This window comes from Hoplias malabaricus, chromosome 6, assembly GCF_029633855.1.
Source record: "Hoplias malabaricus isolate fHopMal1 chromosome 6, fHopMal1.hap1, whole genome shotgun sequence".
Classification (NCBI taxonomy): Eukaryota; Metazoa; Chordata; class Actinopteri; order Characiformes; family Erythrinidae; genus Hoplias; species Hoplias malabaricus.
Genome location: NC_089805.1, coordinates 36,420,487 through 36,437,353, shown reverse-complemented (window position 1 = coordinate 36,437,353; position 16,867 = coordinate 36,420,487). Strand labels below are relative to the sequence as shown.

Below are 16,867 nucleotides of genomic sequence, written 5' to 3'. Positions count from 1 at the left end.
TGGCACCTATTGTGACATAAGTTCTTAGACAAAATTAATTTAATGTTTACCTACTTAAGTTAAAATTTCCCATATTTTTAGAGTGAATTTGAGCTAATTAGATCTAATGACTGACAGTACCTTTTTACTTGTTTTATGTCATCTTCAGTCTTGTCATTGCAATTATATTCATTCTACCTGCTGAGGGAAAGAAACTAAAACATTCTTCACTGGTTACATGCTCCTTGGTATTCTTGGCTATTTCTCATTGTGGTTTTTCTGGCGTTCTTCCTCCCTCTATCACTCAGTCAGACTGAAGCTCCCAGAGGCCAGGCCCCTCCCCGTGGGAAAGCCTGGCTCATGCTGGAAGCTGCGGTGGCTTTACAGCTGCCAAGAGAATGGCACATACACACACATGTCCCTCACACAAGAGGGAGTCAGTCTAAACACTCAGCAACATCAACACACAAACACACACACACTTTCCAACCCACATCCAGCACGCCACTCGTCAACCCCCGTGCTGCTCTGTGGACACACACACCAGTCCTCACAGACACAGAGTCCCACCACAGCCTTACACACACACACACACACACACACACATTCCATATATGTCCACACACCCCTTTTGAAATACAACCAAGCGAGAAAAACAGGCAAACAAACAACAACCCCACAACCAAAAGCCTTCATTCTTTCAAGAGCTTTACTTCAGATTCTCCCAAATGTGCCACTCTTTGATGCTCTGCCAAACAAACTTTAATGGCTCTTCTGAGGTTAAAATATAGTGGTGTTGTTTGTCATACAGTAATCAAGGTCAGCACCACACATCGTGCATCACTTCTTTCCTTTCAGAAACAAAACAAAACAAAAAGAAGAACCCACACTCTGAAGTCTTTAATTCACATAAAATACAGCAGTCCGTGATGTGTGCCCATAATTACGATGGCTCTCTAATCTGCTGTTTGTCTTTTTAATGACACAAACCACACAGCTGTGTAGTTTTAATAACGTTACTCTGTTGTCCTTTTGTAAATTACATTTACAAAAGGACAACAGAACTCTCCCATTGTCTCTACAATATTTTATTGATATTCACAGAACGTTAACTGCAAAAGGTTTTTCCTAATTGACAGTTTCAACTCTGTTTCTGAATTTAAGAATTCTCTTTATTGTCATTGAAAGGACCAATATAAATGCTCTGAATTTTACAGGGCAACACACACATTTGAGTCGCCAATCCACTTATGAACGTGTGTTTTTGGACCGTGGGAGGAAACCCACGCGGAGACGGGGACAACACCAAACTCCTCACAGACAGTCACCTGGAGCAGGACATGAACCCACAACCTCCAGGTTCCTTGAGCTGTGTGACTGCAACACTACGTGCTGCAACACTGTGCTGCCCCTAATGCTCAGAATTTACTTGGAATCGTTTTTTTTTTTTACATTAATTTCAGTTAAAGTCAGATTTTTGTCCTTCTCCTCTAAAGTTATTTTGGAGATATACTGTAGTGCCACATGTTTTCATTCACACACCTTAATCACTGAATTCAGGGGTTCCAATCACTCCATGGCCACAAGAATGGGTCACTCTCAGAAACTCAGTGAGTTCTAGCATGGCACCGTGATAGGATGCCAGAAGTCAAGTCCTGAAATTTCCTCACTACTAATTGTTCCACAGTCAACTGTCAGTGGTATTGTAACAAAATGGAAGCGACTGGGAATGACAGCAACTCAGCCACAAAGTGGTAGGCCATGTAAAATGACTGAGCAGGGTCAGCCGATGCTGAGGTGCATAATGCACAAATGTCACCAAACTTCATGTGGCCTTCAGATTAGCTCTGTGAGCCAGGCCTCATCTAACATCAGCGTCTGACCTCACTAATGCGCTTCTGGAAGAATGGTCAAAAATTCCCATAAACACTCTCCTAAACCTTGTGGAAAGCCTTCCCAGAGGAGTTGAAACTGTTGTAGCTGCAAAGGGAGGGCTGACATCAAACTAAACGCTATGGATTAAAAATAGGATGTCACTTAAATTCATATGCTTGCAAAGGCAGAAGAGTGAATTCTTTTGGCAATATAGCATACATTTTTCATTGGACAGTGATGAAATATCTTAGGCACCTGGGAAAAGATATAAAAAGCTATTTATCTAAGTCTTAAGTGTTCATTTGCTCAAAAAACAAACAACAAAAACCTTTAATATTGGGTGAAAAACAAACAAAATTATTACAGTATGTAGTGACATTTCTGTGTGTGTGTGAACTTGTTGGTTTAACCCTTTCCAAATCTTTCTTCAGAAGCTTGCAGACACATTAGAGTCACCATTCCACCTACCAACGTGTGTTTTGGGACTGTGGGAGGAAACCGGAGCACCCGGAGGAAACCCATGTGGGCACAGGGAGAACACACCAAACTCCTCACAGAGAGTCATCCAGAGCGAAACTTGAACCGACAACCTCCAGGTCCCTGGAGCTGTGTGACTGCAACACTACATGCTGCACCACCGTGCCGGCCTAAGTGTACTTTTGATTTAACAAATCCATATGAGAATATCTGAAAACAAACTGTTCTACACACTAGCTCATAACACATCTGTATTTATGTTTCTGTGTTTATTGTGATTATATATAATTTTATACAAGCACCACTATTTTTGAGAAGATAAAATTTTGTAAACTATAATAATCTTAAATGCTTAAGCCTTGGCTTAGTACTGTATTTGTCTGTGTGTGTGTGTACGTGTGTGTGTGTGTGTGTGTACGTGTGTGTGTGTGTGTGTGTGTGTGTATGTGTGTGTGTGTGTGAGGGCAACTGTGTGCGTGTGCATGCATATCACAAATTGTAAGAGATGTAATTGTACGAGAGAGAGACAGTCAGGATTCATCCAAATTACAATGTCCAGACTAAGAGTGGTAGACAGAGGCAATGAGAGGGCACTGATGCCCTGTTTCCTCTTGGTCTCTGTGGCCTGTAACGCCCTGCACTGCTCCCCATCACCCTGTCTACACACACACACACTAAGTGGCACCCTGCTCTTATTGCACCCAAAGGAGTCTTTCGGATAATTGGCCTTCTGTCTGTGCTCTGTGGTCACATCCATTATCTCCACTGTCTTTCCCAGGATTGTTCAAGGTCATGGGGTACACTATCTCTAAACAACACATACACATTCGGGTGAGCAATGATCCAGCTCAGCAGCATCACACACTAACATCAGTAGATGATGCTGTAAACACACTGGTCTGCAAACACACTGAACTGGAATCACTGTTTGTTATTTGTACGTTTGTTTGCTAAAATTCCGCTTCAAAAAGCTTGCTATTATAATCTATGGAAATGGGAAAGATTTTGTTATTTAGTGTGCTGTGGAGGTCATGAAAGTATAGCTTCAGCACTCAAATCTTGTAGTATTGCTAAGCATGACTGAAATGACATTAATACAGTTATAATAGCCACATAATCTCAAAAGGATTTTTTTCATTACCTGTAAAGTGCATAGAATAAGGATTAGGAAGCCATTTGAAATTAGAGCCGTTTTTAAACAGATGCTATCAATTTTTGGCTTTTACAGAGAGTGTTTGATGAAACTCTACAGCTTCATATAGCAATTAAACATGGCCTCTCACATAACAATGTCTAATGGGGTGAAAAAACAATTTCAAATAAAAAAAATAAAGAGCATCTTTTCAGGAAGGTATGGGGAAGTCAGAGATGCCAAAGCTGCTCTGAAGTGAATTTAGAAATGGACACGTTCTAAACATATATTTTTACAACAACAGCTTGTCTGTAAAAAAAAAATAGCCCCTGGACAGTAAAAAATAAACCCACAGTTTGATAAAATTTTCCTTTTAACACTTGCAATATGTGCAGAATGCAAAAGGAAACACACACTCATCATCATCATCATCATTTTCTTCTCCGCTTCTCCATTTCAGGGTCGCGGTGGGAAACACACACTGCTTAATGTTTTTATACACCTGCAAAGCTAACATTTCTTCTGAAGGCAAAAGGTATCAACAGCGAGTTTATCCATTTTGCTTCAGTAACTGCCTGTTTAAACTCTTTTGGCAAGGCTTCACACTAAAACATAGCTGTGAAGACTAGAGGACTGCATTCATCAACCAGAGTAGCAGTGAAGTCAGCCTTTGATTTTGGAAGAGAAGCTCTGGTCCATAAACACCAGTCAATGATGGACTTACATCATTCCAGGTTAATCTCTGTTCCACTTCACAGGGCTGGGATATTTATACCCTTCTAGCTTACTCTTTGTATGCAACACAGTGACCTTAGGCATCTGTTCCAGGGTGTCCTGTTCTATTAGTAACACTTTTCTGTGGACAATATGCGATTAAATTTAAGCACTGTGCCTGCATGAACAATGGGTTTAACTAGAGTGGATTTCACTAGTTAGAAGGGTGTCTGGATTCTTCTGGACAGATATAGCTGCTTATTACAGGTGCATCACATTGTGTCAAAGGTCACTTGTTACATTGCCAATTGATTCGTCGACTCATGCCCAAAGAAGAAGTTAAGTAACACAACAACATGCAGCACATTCAAAAAGGCACATTGTTTTTATGGAATATCCAGCATTTCCATATCAGGTGGATAACATATATGAGAATCTGAGTAAAATTATGCTGAAGTAATCAAGTAAAGGAAATTGGTAAACAAACAGATAAAAGACTTTTGGTAGAGATAATACAGTCATGTGTATACTAATGTACAAAGTCCTTTCTTATCAGTCCATCTCACAGAGAGTGTTTATCTAGAATAGGATCATCACATAATCACAGAGCAACTTTTTTTTTTCATTCATTTTTTGATGCTTTTGTCCTTGCTCCAGTTACCCTTTGACTTATACATGAAATTAAAATACATTTTGTCTTTTATTTCTGTGTAACAAAGAAGAATGTTCATATTCTAATGTGCTTAGCATTTTGTAGTATAATGGCTGGAAATAAAATGGGGTCCTTAAAAACTATTTCAAAATCTGCATAATTAAATCATGACACTGTAAACATAGCCATTCAAAGTCCCTTCAAAACTATTTAAATTGTTGAAAATCTGTGGAATTCCCCTTTAACCAAACTATGTGCTCCACCCATAGATGCATTCTTTTATGGCAAGTGTTGATAGAGCCATGCTTTACAGAAATCTCATTGAAAGTAATGAAAATTCAGTTTTTGTTGAAAATCAAATTTACAGTGTCTCACTAATTATAATTACATACTAGTTATAAGAGACTGGATATATAGCTTTAGTGTTTTGTTATGAGGTCAAGCTAATGTTAGCATAATGACAAGTTTGGTGTCCTTTATAGTGTCTAATTTTGTTAAGCTACAGTATTATACACTGTCAGAAAAAAATGCCACGGTGGTGGTACATATTCAATACCTTTAATTAGGGAACATAATTCTAACTTATTCTATTATAATTTTAGATTTTAATATTGTGTTGATTTCATACACCCCATTTCACCCCAATTGTGTTATTTTACATAGATCTATCATGAAATGAAATCATACAAATATTTACCTCTCCTTCTGGAGAAGAGAATGTAATGTACCTTTAGGGAACTTTTAGGGACTTAAAAACCACTGTTGTACATATAAAGTGTTTGTACCTTGAGTGACCAATAATGTACCTGCACTCTCTCAGAGTGTAGTCTTCCTTGGCATATTTAAACTGGAAACTACATCTTTCAGTGAATCTAATCTCCAAACTGAAGTCATTAGGGTGAATGAGAATCTCATCCACATCCAACAACAGTCGCTATGAATTAATGCATTTGTGGGTGGAGCATGGATATGTCAATTGTAAAAACCTGGTTGTGATGGGCCAACAACTGTTCTACTGCTTGCGATAGTCCTCTACATGGCTTGTATCAGAAGGCCCCAATTTCTGTGCCCCAGACCTGTGCTGACTTACTGGCCCCACCCAGGCTCCTGAGCCCCAGGGCTGGAGACCCCAGGGCAGAGAAGGGTCTGAAGGAGGAGGAGGGGGGAGAGGAAGAGGAAATGGAGGAGGGTGAAGAAGAGGAGCTTGCAGGAGGTGGTGGGGCTGAGTGTAAAGGTGAGGGCACCGTGGGGCCATCCTGAGTAGGCTCAGGAAGTCTGTGAGGGCGAGACTGCACAGAAGGCACCCTGCGCACTAAAGATATGGCTGGACCCAGCAGTGCCCCCTGGCTGCCCAATGGAGCCACACGTAATGCAGATGAAGGGTAGGTCAGGAGAGCAGTGTGATGGGGCAGGTCACGACGGTCAGCAGTGAAAGGAGACGATGCCATAGGGGGGCTGGATGGGCTGCTGAGCTGTGGGAAGGTACCCCAGGGCCACGGTGCGAAAGGCAGGCCGGCTGCATTCTGGTGGAGAGGGTCCAGTTCACTTGCACAGTGACTCAGGTGAGACACTAGACGAGCTCCGATGGGGTCGACAGAATCCACACCTTCCAGAGTGCTGAGGTACCTCACCACCTCTCCCACACACTCCCGAAAACCCAGGGTCCGGTAATCCACCGCCAGAGCACGGGCATCAAAATAACCTGAGATTAAGAATGTGTCACATTTCAAAATCTATATAAATATGCTGTTAAAAATAAAGGTTCATGAAATCTGCAAAATGTTTTTAGACATGTCCAGTGTGGCTTGGGCAAATGTTTGAACGAGGGCCTGATTACAGTACCTTCACTGATTACAGTACCTGGAGGATCTTTAAACATTTAAAACGTTCTTCACAATCAGTTTCAAAAATACTTATTTACAAACCCCACATTGAAATAGAGAGCCTTTTATAGAGTATTCTGATGTTATATTTTGCTGCACCATGGTTAGTATCCTGCCAAACACATAAGTTTAGGCACGACATGGTTCTGTTGGCAGTAGAAGTGACAGTAAATTCTTAACCTAATCATACTTCTCCATGGAAATTGAGGTATTTGGTATCTTTATTTTTAATCTAAAATAGAAAAAGTCTAAGGTCTCATAACTACAAACTCTATATATTGATTTCATAGCAGGTACTGAATTCATAGACTAATAGGCAGATAATAAGTCTTAATGGATTAAAAGTGTAATCAATGTAAGAACAAGTTACTGTTAAAACCAAACAATTTTTTCCATACCATGTGAAATTAATTTTCCCATGTTATGAGGTTGCTTTTGACTGCCACATCATGTGTATATTTACACTTATAGCACACGTCAAAAGTTTGGACACATCTTCTCATTAGTCATTGGTGGAATAGGGCTAGTCACTGTATAGAACTGTGTACCAGCCCCTACCTCTGCACAACCCAAGTTTTGGTCTCAAACACATTAAGAAGGCAAGCATTTCTACAAATGAACTCTTGACGAGGCCACAGCTGTTCACTGAAAACCGTTCCAAGTGATGACCTCATGAAGCTGACAGAGAACAGAGAGCGCGTGCAAAGCTGTCATCAAAGCAAAAGGTGGCTACTTTGAAGAATATAAAGTATAAAACAAATTCTGGTTTAACACTTTTTTGTTTACTACATAATTCCATATGTGTTACTTCATAGTTTTAATGTCCTCCATATTCATTTACAATGTAGAATATGAAGAAAAACAAAGAAAACCATTGAATGAAAAGATGTCCAAACTTTTGACTGGTACTGTACATTCACAATATGTTGAAAATGGCCCAAAACAAAGGAAACCCTCCCTGAGTGGCTGTGTCCAGTCTTTGACTGGTACTGTACTTCTAATATCAGTCCACCCACCTTTTCCCCCCATGGCATGCAGCAGTTTGAGGTGATCCACAGTCATCTGTAGAATCTCTGCCTTCTCCAGTTTAGATGAGCCCTGAGCAGAAGAGAAGGAGTTGGTGTTTATTGACAGGATTTAAAACATCTGGCTGGCATCTGGCAAATGCTGCTTAAGTATATTTATGTTAAATCGTCTGGAATTCATGTTCAAAAAGTTGGGATCGAGAGTTTAAAATTATATGTAAATTGTATGCAAATTTACAGGTCGCAAATGATTAATAGAATGATAGGGAGTCGGTGATAAATATGAAGAAAAGTTAAACATATTCAGAATAATGGACTGACCCACAATGACAAATACGATTCAAAAATACATTTTTAATGAAACTAATATTTCTGAGGCATTATATTTGCAAAAATGCAAACAGGTTTTTATAAGGACAACCTGACAAAATCGATCACAGTAAGTTGTGTATTATTTATATTATAACCCCAGAGCCCTCAAAATATTGAAGAAAATAAAGTTTTGGTGTATTTTTTTCTTTGTTTGAAATTAGAACAACCCTAACCCTAACCCTAACCATAACATATTTCAAATGTGGAGATCTCAGGTGGATAATTTTATTAAAAAATAAACATTTAAATAAAAATTTATTAACATTCATTTAGTAATTTCATGATTAAAAAATATTGCAAAATGTATTCCAAAATGATATTGTGACACATTATATCTGTCACACTTTATAAGAAAATATTATATGCAATTTAAAGTCAAAATATTTGATTTATTTCAACTATTTAACCTAAATATGTGCAATTGTAAGCACATTTGTATAGAAGTAACCAAGTAATTGGTTTATTGTGGTGATGTTATTAATGATAACAATTATGAATGAATGATATTTTATTGGACTTTTTTTTTTTACTGCCAGTCATGTTATAAACCTCCATGTGGTGTTGTATAGTCTGCACTATCTTGTTTTTTTCATATGCTGCATTGTAGGCAAATGAGCAATCGTCTGATATAGACAGCATTAGGCCAGATTCCTATCACACCTGGTCATTAAATGAAGAGAGCTTCACCTGTTTCTCAAAGGCGCTGGGCACAAGTCTCCTCAGCTCTGACAGACTGTGGTTAATCCTGTCTCTCCGCCTTTTCTCAATGATCTGAAACAACCAGAGATCATCAGTGTATCTTTAAAGAACTGATCATGTATTGTCTCTATTTGTATTAGATAGATCTACACTATTGCCATTGTATGTAGACAACTGTGGATTCAATATTTCTTTGCAGTTCTGATGGGTTAGTCCTTCCTTGCTGCTGTAACTTGCTGCTGAAGACTTTAGTGTTGCAACATATTTTGGATGTAATTGCATTCACCCAAAAGAACATTAGTGGTCAGGTAATGGACAATTTGTACTAATAGTCTGAACTCTAAACACTTTTGAGAGTTGCTCTGGATAAGAACATCTGCTAAATGCTGTAAACCTAAATGTAATTATGTTGGATGGTTAGAGTCATAAATGCCACCCCAGTTAATTCTAATTTTCTATCACTCCAGAGAGAGCAGTTCCACTAATCCCCACACTTGATATTAGGTATGGTGCCAATGAAGACATAGTGTAGAGGACAAGAGTAAATTTGCTAAAAAAATTAAAGTGGAATATATGGAAATGGAAGAAGTTAAACACACCCCTCGCCTTTTTTTCCGGGCGAGGATCTGTGAGGTACTGCCTGGAGACATGGAGCCTGTGACAGGACTGAGAGAGAGAGAGAGAGAGAGAGAGAGAGAGAGAGAAAGAGAGGACAGATCAAAGCTTTGATGTCATTGCATATTGTTGTCATTATTGTGCTATAATACAATGCAGAAACACAGTTGCACATCATCAAACTCAATCTAATTTGACTTTAAGAAGAGCTAGACACAGGAGCGCCTGGCAGAGGGAGAGCAGTATTATTTTGGCTTAACGCGTTTCAGGACATTAGTTTCACTTGGCTGACATGCCACGCTTCTTGCATCTGACAAAAGCATATTTTCTGAAACTAAAAAGACATGATGATTACATATCTGTAGGGCACACCAGAACAGAGGGGTTTGCGTGCGTTTTGGGTTCGTCCTCAATCCTGTTCTTCCTTCAGCATGGATCCGGTTTACTCGGGCCCTCCGCTCTCTTCCAGGAACATTACAGTGTGTTTAGCTTTGTGTAATTTGCTCATACTAAATGATTTATGTATTGATCTAGTCCAGTCTAATTATCAGGCAGGGGATTGTTATTCTCAAGCCGGAGCTTAATGGAGCCAAACTGACATTTAACACTTTAAAGACAGTTTCGTATAGAGTTCTAAACACGTTTCAAAGGGAAAAACATTGAGAAACACATTACTCTTAAATCTGCTCTTCGTTTCTCCACAAATCTGCACAACTTTAAAAAAAACCATTACCACATGAGTGAAAATAGAGCAGCTTTGTGCAAATAGTGTGGGTAGGACCCACTTCTCAGTGCCAGAAGAAGTGTCTGATGAGTGCTAGAATCATTATTCTCATTGACTGTGGCCCTGAGGGTGTGATGCTACTCTACGCTTTGATGCTTCACGTTCAGAAAGTAAGGGTAGCTGGAGTGGTAAAAGTTTGAACACCAGGGTATGCCTTCATTAACTTTAGTAAGGAAGCAGGGTCCTCTCCATGCTTTAAATGTTCTTTTCTATTTAAAAAAATAATTTTGAGCAAGTACAGATAAACCCCATTTCTTCAAGGATAATTAATGTAGTTCTATTTAACTTACATAGTTAAATAACTTAACTTTAAGATTATTGCTGTATCTTTTAAATGTGCATTTACATTGTGGTCGCCTTTACTGAGCAAATATGTACCTGTATGGATATATTCTAACATCAGCTGTGTTCATATCTGCCTGTTTTCAGCAGAGAGCAGAAAGACAAAAACTGACACACCTACAATCCCAGCTAGCCCTGACTAATGTTAATCATGCCAAGGTTCTGATTACATGAAGTACAAACCATAAATGTACCTATAAACATACAACAATATCACTTTAAAATACAAGATAAAATAAAAGCCAGGGCAAATGAAGTCAGTGTAACTTAAACAGTAAATATAACTGAACTCCCTTACTAAAATCACTGAAGATGCACCCATGAGTGTCCCACCCCTATGAGAGTACAGCCTGGATTGACCAAAGCTCTGCACAAATACTGATGTTGTTATATGACATCTAAAGAGTGTTCAAATAGACAGAATGTTAACATTAATCTTGAAACTCATGTCAACAATAATTCAGACAATGCGTATTGTTGCTATCCAAAAAAAGAAAGAGTAAAAACCTATATCTCTAAAATTAATATACAGTAGAAGTAAAAAATGTTCGTAGGTTTTACTGCAAATTAATGTGAGGTTTTAATCTAAGAAATTCTTGGGCGTTCCTATTGGTCCAATAAATAAAAAATGTCTGAGAGTTTATGGAGTCGATGATGTGTTAACATGATGTAGTGAAATAAAAACTGGAAAACAAACAAACAGACAAACAAATCTGAAATATTTTTCATTGTACATTGCTGATATTTCAGCATCCTCTGTCCAGCTCCTGACAGACAGGACAGAACCCAACACAGTCCTGCATCAGTTTCCAGGTTTGCGACAGTTACAGTTTATTTGAAGTCTTATGATATATTGATTAAAAAATATAAAAATGGATTTAATGAACACTGTTTTTTTTTTCTTTATTTTTTAATTTGTTTTTGGCCTGAGACATAAACACAAAGCTGAGACTGCATATGACAGCAACAATGACAGCTGTCTTTTCCACACCGGCCCAAAAGTGCTCGCTAATTCAGACTAAGTCTCCTCACTAGATCAGTGAGCCTTTGTAGAAAAGCCTGTCTAATTTAGTACATTTACTCAAAAACTGACTAGACTTTCCTCTGTAAGGTGTTATACCAGAATAAGAGGAGTGCCGCTGTCCAAAAACCTCGGTGACAGCACTTACACCGACACAGACATGTCTCTCTTCAAGCCGTTCACACCTATAAAGTTATGTCAGGCATGTACAGCTAATATCACATAAAACGACGTTCTACGACATGGCCTCCCCATCATCAGTGAGTACTCTGTCCCCTGCGCTGGATAGTGCACTCTGCAGGACTGTTAGAGGGTCAATGATGAAGTGAGCTCAGTCCTCACCAGTAACTGTCCTCCTGTCCCACATCGATCAGCTCGTCTGTGTCCGAGTCTGGAGAACTGTAATCATGGGGTCTCTTCATGGCTAAAGGTCTTTCCTCTCCTTAATTCCTCTTTCCTTCTCTCCTCCTTTCTTATTTCCTCTCCTGCTGTCTTCTCTCAGACCAGAAGAGCTGACTGAGGAATGAAAGCACTTGATCTTTTGCCTCTAAAATCTTCAGCAGTGATGGACCCTTCTGTCCTCCTCAGACAACTGAAAATAAACCAGACAACCCCTGGTGCCAACACGCCTCTCTCTCTCTCTCTCTCTCTCTCTCTCTCCCTCTCACACACACACACACACACACACACACACACATACCACAATAAAGCTTCTAAGTTTAGTGGGTCTTTATTAGCATACTCTCGCTCTTTCAGCTTGGTCCTCCTATCCTCGTCCTTCTCCACTGGACCCCCACTGCTCTGGCACTTGCCAAGTCACATTCCACTGATCCCTTTTGTAAAGTGGTACCTCTCTCTCTCTCTCTCTCTCTCTCTCTCTCTCTCTCTCTCTCTCTCTCTCTCTTCTCTCTCTCTCCTGTCTTGTCCCTTTCCCTCTCCCTCTCTCCCGGTCTCTTTTGAGTGTCTTTCTTTCTCACTTTTTCAATTTGTCTATAACTTTTTCTCTTTTTCTGTCACTTGTTTTATCCCCTCAGCTTCTCTTTGCAAACCCCCTCTATCTCTCTGACAGCAACACAAACTCAGGACACATTGGCAAAGTTGCCAGTTTGCCCCCCCTTCTTCCGTACTCTATACCACATCCACACACACCCTTTCCCTTTCTTAATCAGTCCTCCCTTCCTATTCTTCTATCATTTTTCTCCCTTCAATTAGCCTCTGCTGTCTTCCGCCTTTCCCTTGTCTTTCTCGCTTTCTCTCTCTTTTTAATTAGTCTTGTTGTCTCTTTTTCAAAGGACAATGGAAAATAAGCTGTGGGAAAGCTGACTTCAAATTGGACTCGCACTGACACACACATACACACACACACACACACACACACACACACAGTGTAGTGTAAGAGTACTGTGTTTTGTGAATGATTGCTGAGAATCTGTGGATTAAGGGAGAGTTATGAATGGGAGAGCGAGAGAGAGAGAGAGAGAGAGAGAGAGAGAGAGAGAGAGAGAGAAGAGAGAGAAAGAGAGAGAGAGAGAGAGAGAGAGAGAGAGAGAGAGAGAGAGAGAGAGAGAGAGAGAGAGAGATAAGCTGCTGTGATATGGATGCTGTGGTTCTGACCTATTGTCTGAAGAGAGAGATCCAGGTCAAGAGAGGGATCAGCCACTGAGTGTCTGAACAGAACACAGAGAACATAAAAAAGAAAAACTGCAACATCTCTCTCTCTCTCTCTCTCTCTCTCTCTGGTTTCTAGTCAGTATACCAGCGCTGTCTGACAAACAACACTCTTTCACTGTACCTTAATGCGTAGGTATTATATTGTAATCAGTTGAAGTATCATCCTTTGCACAACCAGCATCATCTCAAGAATCTTCACTCACTCATTACCAGAGAGATACTAGACAATGCAGACTGTTCTTTCTTTGTATACACACATCATTCACACTTGCTACCACTGGAGCTTTGGGGTTTGTCAGTTGTCTTTTGGGGGATTTAAACTTCTGAATTCCTGAACAATTACATTTTATTGTGAATCTAATACTGTGAAAAGAAAGCTCTTCTTAGTGACATTAACATCTGGTTGTCTGTATAATTAGCTGCTATAAAGTATATTATTCATTTCATTTTTTTAATGTCACAGTGTGCATAGAACCACTGATGCTAATGGTAGCCATGTATGAGCTGTGTATATTTTTTTCTTTTCTTTTAAAGAGATGTATTAGCTGTGTATTAGCAGTTTATTAGCTGCGTATTCTCTGCATAAATACATTTTCTCCCCCAACTCTTGCAGCCTGCTCAGTGCTGTGAGAAGGAGGTGGTGGATGTCATTAGCAATAAAGCGGAAGCGTGGCGTTTGACCGTCGCCAGAGGCTTATGGTGTGGTGTGTGAGTCAAGATGAGTGTAAGAGATCCCCCTTTTTCCCTCCATCCCCCCCGACTCCATCTCCTTTCATTACCAATCCCTCTTTCGTTTGGGTCTGGATCTTATTTCGTACCCTCTGCCTGAAAAACAAGAAGAAAGCAACAGAGAGAAAAGAGCAATCTATGAAGTCAGGCCTTCATGTGTCTCTGTTGTTATTTTTATCATCGTGCCACTTCAAAGCCTGATTTTCTCTTCTCCATTCCAAATATTTTTTCTTGGTCCCTTTCGTCTTTTCCTCTCCTTCTTCCTCCACATCCTTCTTTTTTCCACTTTTTGGTCTGTCTTGGGGCACACTTCCCTCTTAGAACGACCAACGAAGATGCAGATAGACCTGAATGAAACCAATAAATAAATAGCTTCATTTAGAACAACCAGTTTGGAAAGGGAAAAACAGAGGGCAACTGGGAACAAACAGAGCTCTGGCACGGGATAGAGGGACAGAGAGGGGTTTCAGAGAGATTTTTGGCGCTTTTGCTCGGCCACTTCAGTGCTTTCCCTTTGCCCTCCCTCCCCACCACAACAAGGCCGCCTCCACAATTGAAATTAACAAGCTCATATTTTTACGAGCCTCACACACACACAAAAGCATATGCACACATGCTCGCTCACACTCCGGCTTTCTCTTCCCTTCACACACATGCGAAGACACACACGCAGGGCCAAATCACATTATATCTTACAGTTTTGCAACTAAGCATCATGCATCAGAGCACACAAGCATGCTTTTATAACCATGCCCAGAGTGCTTAGTTATTAGTTATTGCAGCCTTTTTGCATGTCTCTACTTCCTTTGTGAGTAAATGGTAGTGACAGGCTCCTAAACAGCCAGCAATGTGAAAGTATGCAGGGAAAATGTGTCATTATTTCTGATTCACATTAATTTTAACTGCTGAAGATGATTTCCTGGAATTCTACAGGGCCTTTGCTCTAATCAAATCTAAACCTTTTCCACTCCACAGATGTTCCACTTTCAGAATCTCAGTGACAGCACTGTACAAATGTCAGGTTTTATCAGTTTTTACAATATTTACAACATATATTCCATTCTTATGAAATGGATAGTGCAGCATAAACATTAAATTTAAAAAAAAATCAATGTCCTAATACATTCATTTGGGGATCTGGAGGTCATAGCAACCCACAAATTGTGAAATAAAACAACCCAGTCAGGTTTTTGTGGGCTGCCTAAGCCAGAAAACATGGAATGAAAGGAGGAGTTCTGATTTTGTGCTGCACCTTACGTAGAGTGCACACACTTTATCCTGCCTCCTCCCCTGAGTCACTTCCAACACAGCACTGAACATGGGTTTGTTTGACAGTGCAAAGACAAGGAAAAGTGGAACAAAACAAAGCGAGTGCAGAGAAGTATGTGCAACAGAGAGGAAAGAGAACCAAGCCAAAATGGCTGAAAACCAGAGCTTATGCTCCTCACTCATGGCTGTCACACTGAACTGAGCTGTGGCTCACTCTCAATTAAAGGAACAGGTACTGAAACCAGCTGTTCTTAACAGGACTGTTTAGACAGAAGGAGAACGCTGCTGTGGTGTTTGATCCTTGTGGTATTTTGAATAATGTATGTCGCAGATGTTTCATTAAGACCCCAGAACTGTGTTTAATATGTATCCATTTAAAATTGTTATAGTCATTTAAATTTATGGCAATAGATATGTATATTTTATCTGCTCTATACAGTTAATGTATGCAGTAAAAAATAATATAACATGCACAGTTTAAAAAATGCACTCCAGGCAATGTTGCTAATAATAAAACTATAGTATAATACATTATGATTTTCTTTTAAAGTTTGCCCTCAGTGTCAATATCATGTTATTTTATTTTATTTTTTTGTAGAATTCAAGGTTGTTAGCATTCAGCATTATACCCATTTTCTTATGAATTTCTGTGTGTACCTTTTTGGAAAGGTTACAGTGCTTCACAGATTCACAGATAAAATGTTACATGCCTGGAATAAAACATCATCCTGAGCTGGCAACACATACCACTGTGTCATAAGGGTGTGAGAGGAGGCTGGTGATCTCTGACAGAGCGAGGAAAAGACCACTGTGCTGTTTACCCACCAGGCCCTGCCCGCCTCATCTGGCTCCCAGAAGATAAATAAGGAGGCTAAAAGGCAATGAGGAGAAGCAGAAAGGGCCTTTGTGGCCCCTGGTGAGGTCCCTTTCAAGCCCCGTTCCCACAGTGCGAAGCCCCCGATGGAGGGCCGGACTGCGGTGACTCTGGCTGGTGCCGGGGCCCAGACGGGGCCCGTTAGGCCTCACCACGCCACAAGCAGCCATTGTCTGTCGCCACAGAAACCAGCGTCTTCATGTCAGACATGTTTTCTGTTTGTTTTCTTTTTTATGTCTTTAATGTGGCTGGGGGAATGTTTCCTCCCCTTTGTACCCCCCGTCCCATCCGCATTTCTTTCCCCCTTTATCCCTCTCCCCTGAAATGCTGTCGTCCTCTCTCTCTCGCTCTCTCACTCCCTCGCTCTCTCTCAGATTGTCATTTGTAAAGCTCCTTAGTAGTAGACAGGCCCTATCTTTGTCGTGGTGTTGCGGTCTCCTTCCCTCTCATTTTTTTTTCTATCTCAGTTTATGAGGTTTTGGCACAAAACACTGCTTTTTCTCTGGCTTTGAAAAAAAAAAGGAAAAAAAACAACTCTAAAACAACAAAACCTGTCCCCAAAGAATTGTGCCTTTCCCACGCTAAGCCAATTTTCATCTCAAGATTAAACAAGCTCCAACAACAGAAGGAAGAGAGGGAAGAGAGAGAAGAGAGAAAGTGGAAAGAAAGAGAATCTGGTTATGATTCGAGGCTCCAAACCGAGAGAGAGGATGCCCCACAGACATCGTATGAGAAAAACAAATCCAAAAAAAGA

General features: G+C 40.1%; 1 protein-coding gene across 1 annotated transcript; it reads right to left on the bottom strand.

The window, feature by feature from the left end:
* Nucleotides 1–5,875: 5,875 nt before the first annotated feature.
* Nucleotides 5,876–11,992, bottom strand: heyl (hes related family bHLH transcription factor with YRPW motif like). The gene is made up of 5 exons (XM_066675918.1): nt 11,913–11,992; nt 9,408–9,474; nt 8,797–8,880; nt 7,729–7,810; nt 5,876–6,531 (listed from the first exon to the last, which is right to left on the bottom strand). Exons 1-5 carry the CDS (start codon nt 11,990–11,992, stop codon nt 5,876–5,878), a joined length of 969 nt encoding a protein of 322 aa, XP_066532015.1.
* Nucleotides 11,993–16,867: the final 4,875 nt, after the last annotated feature.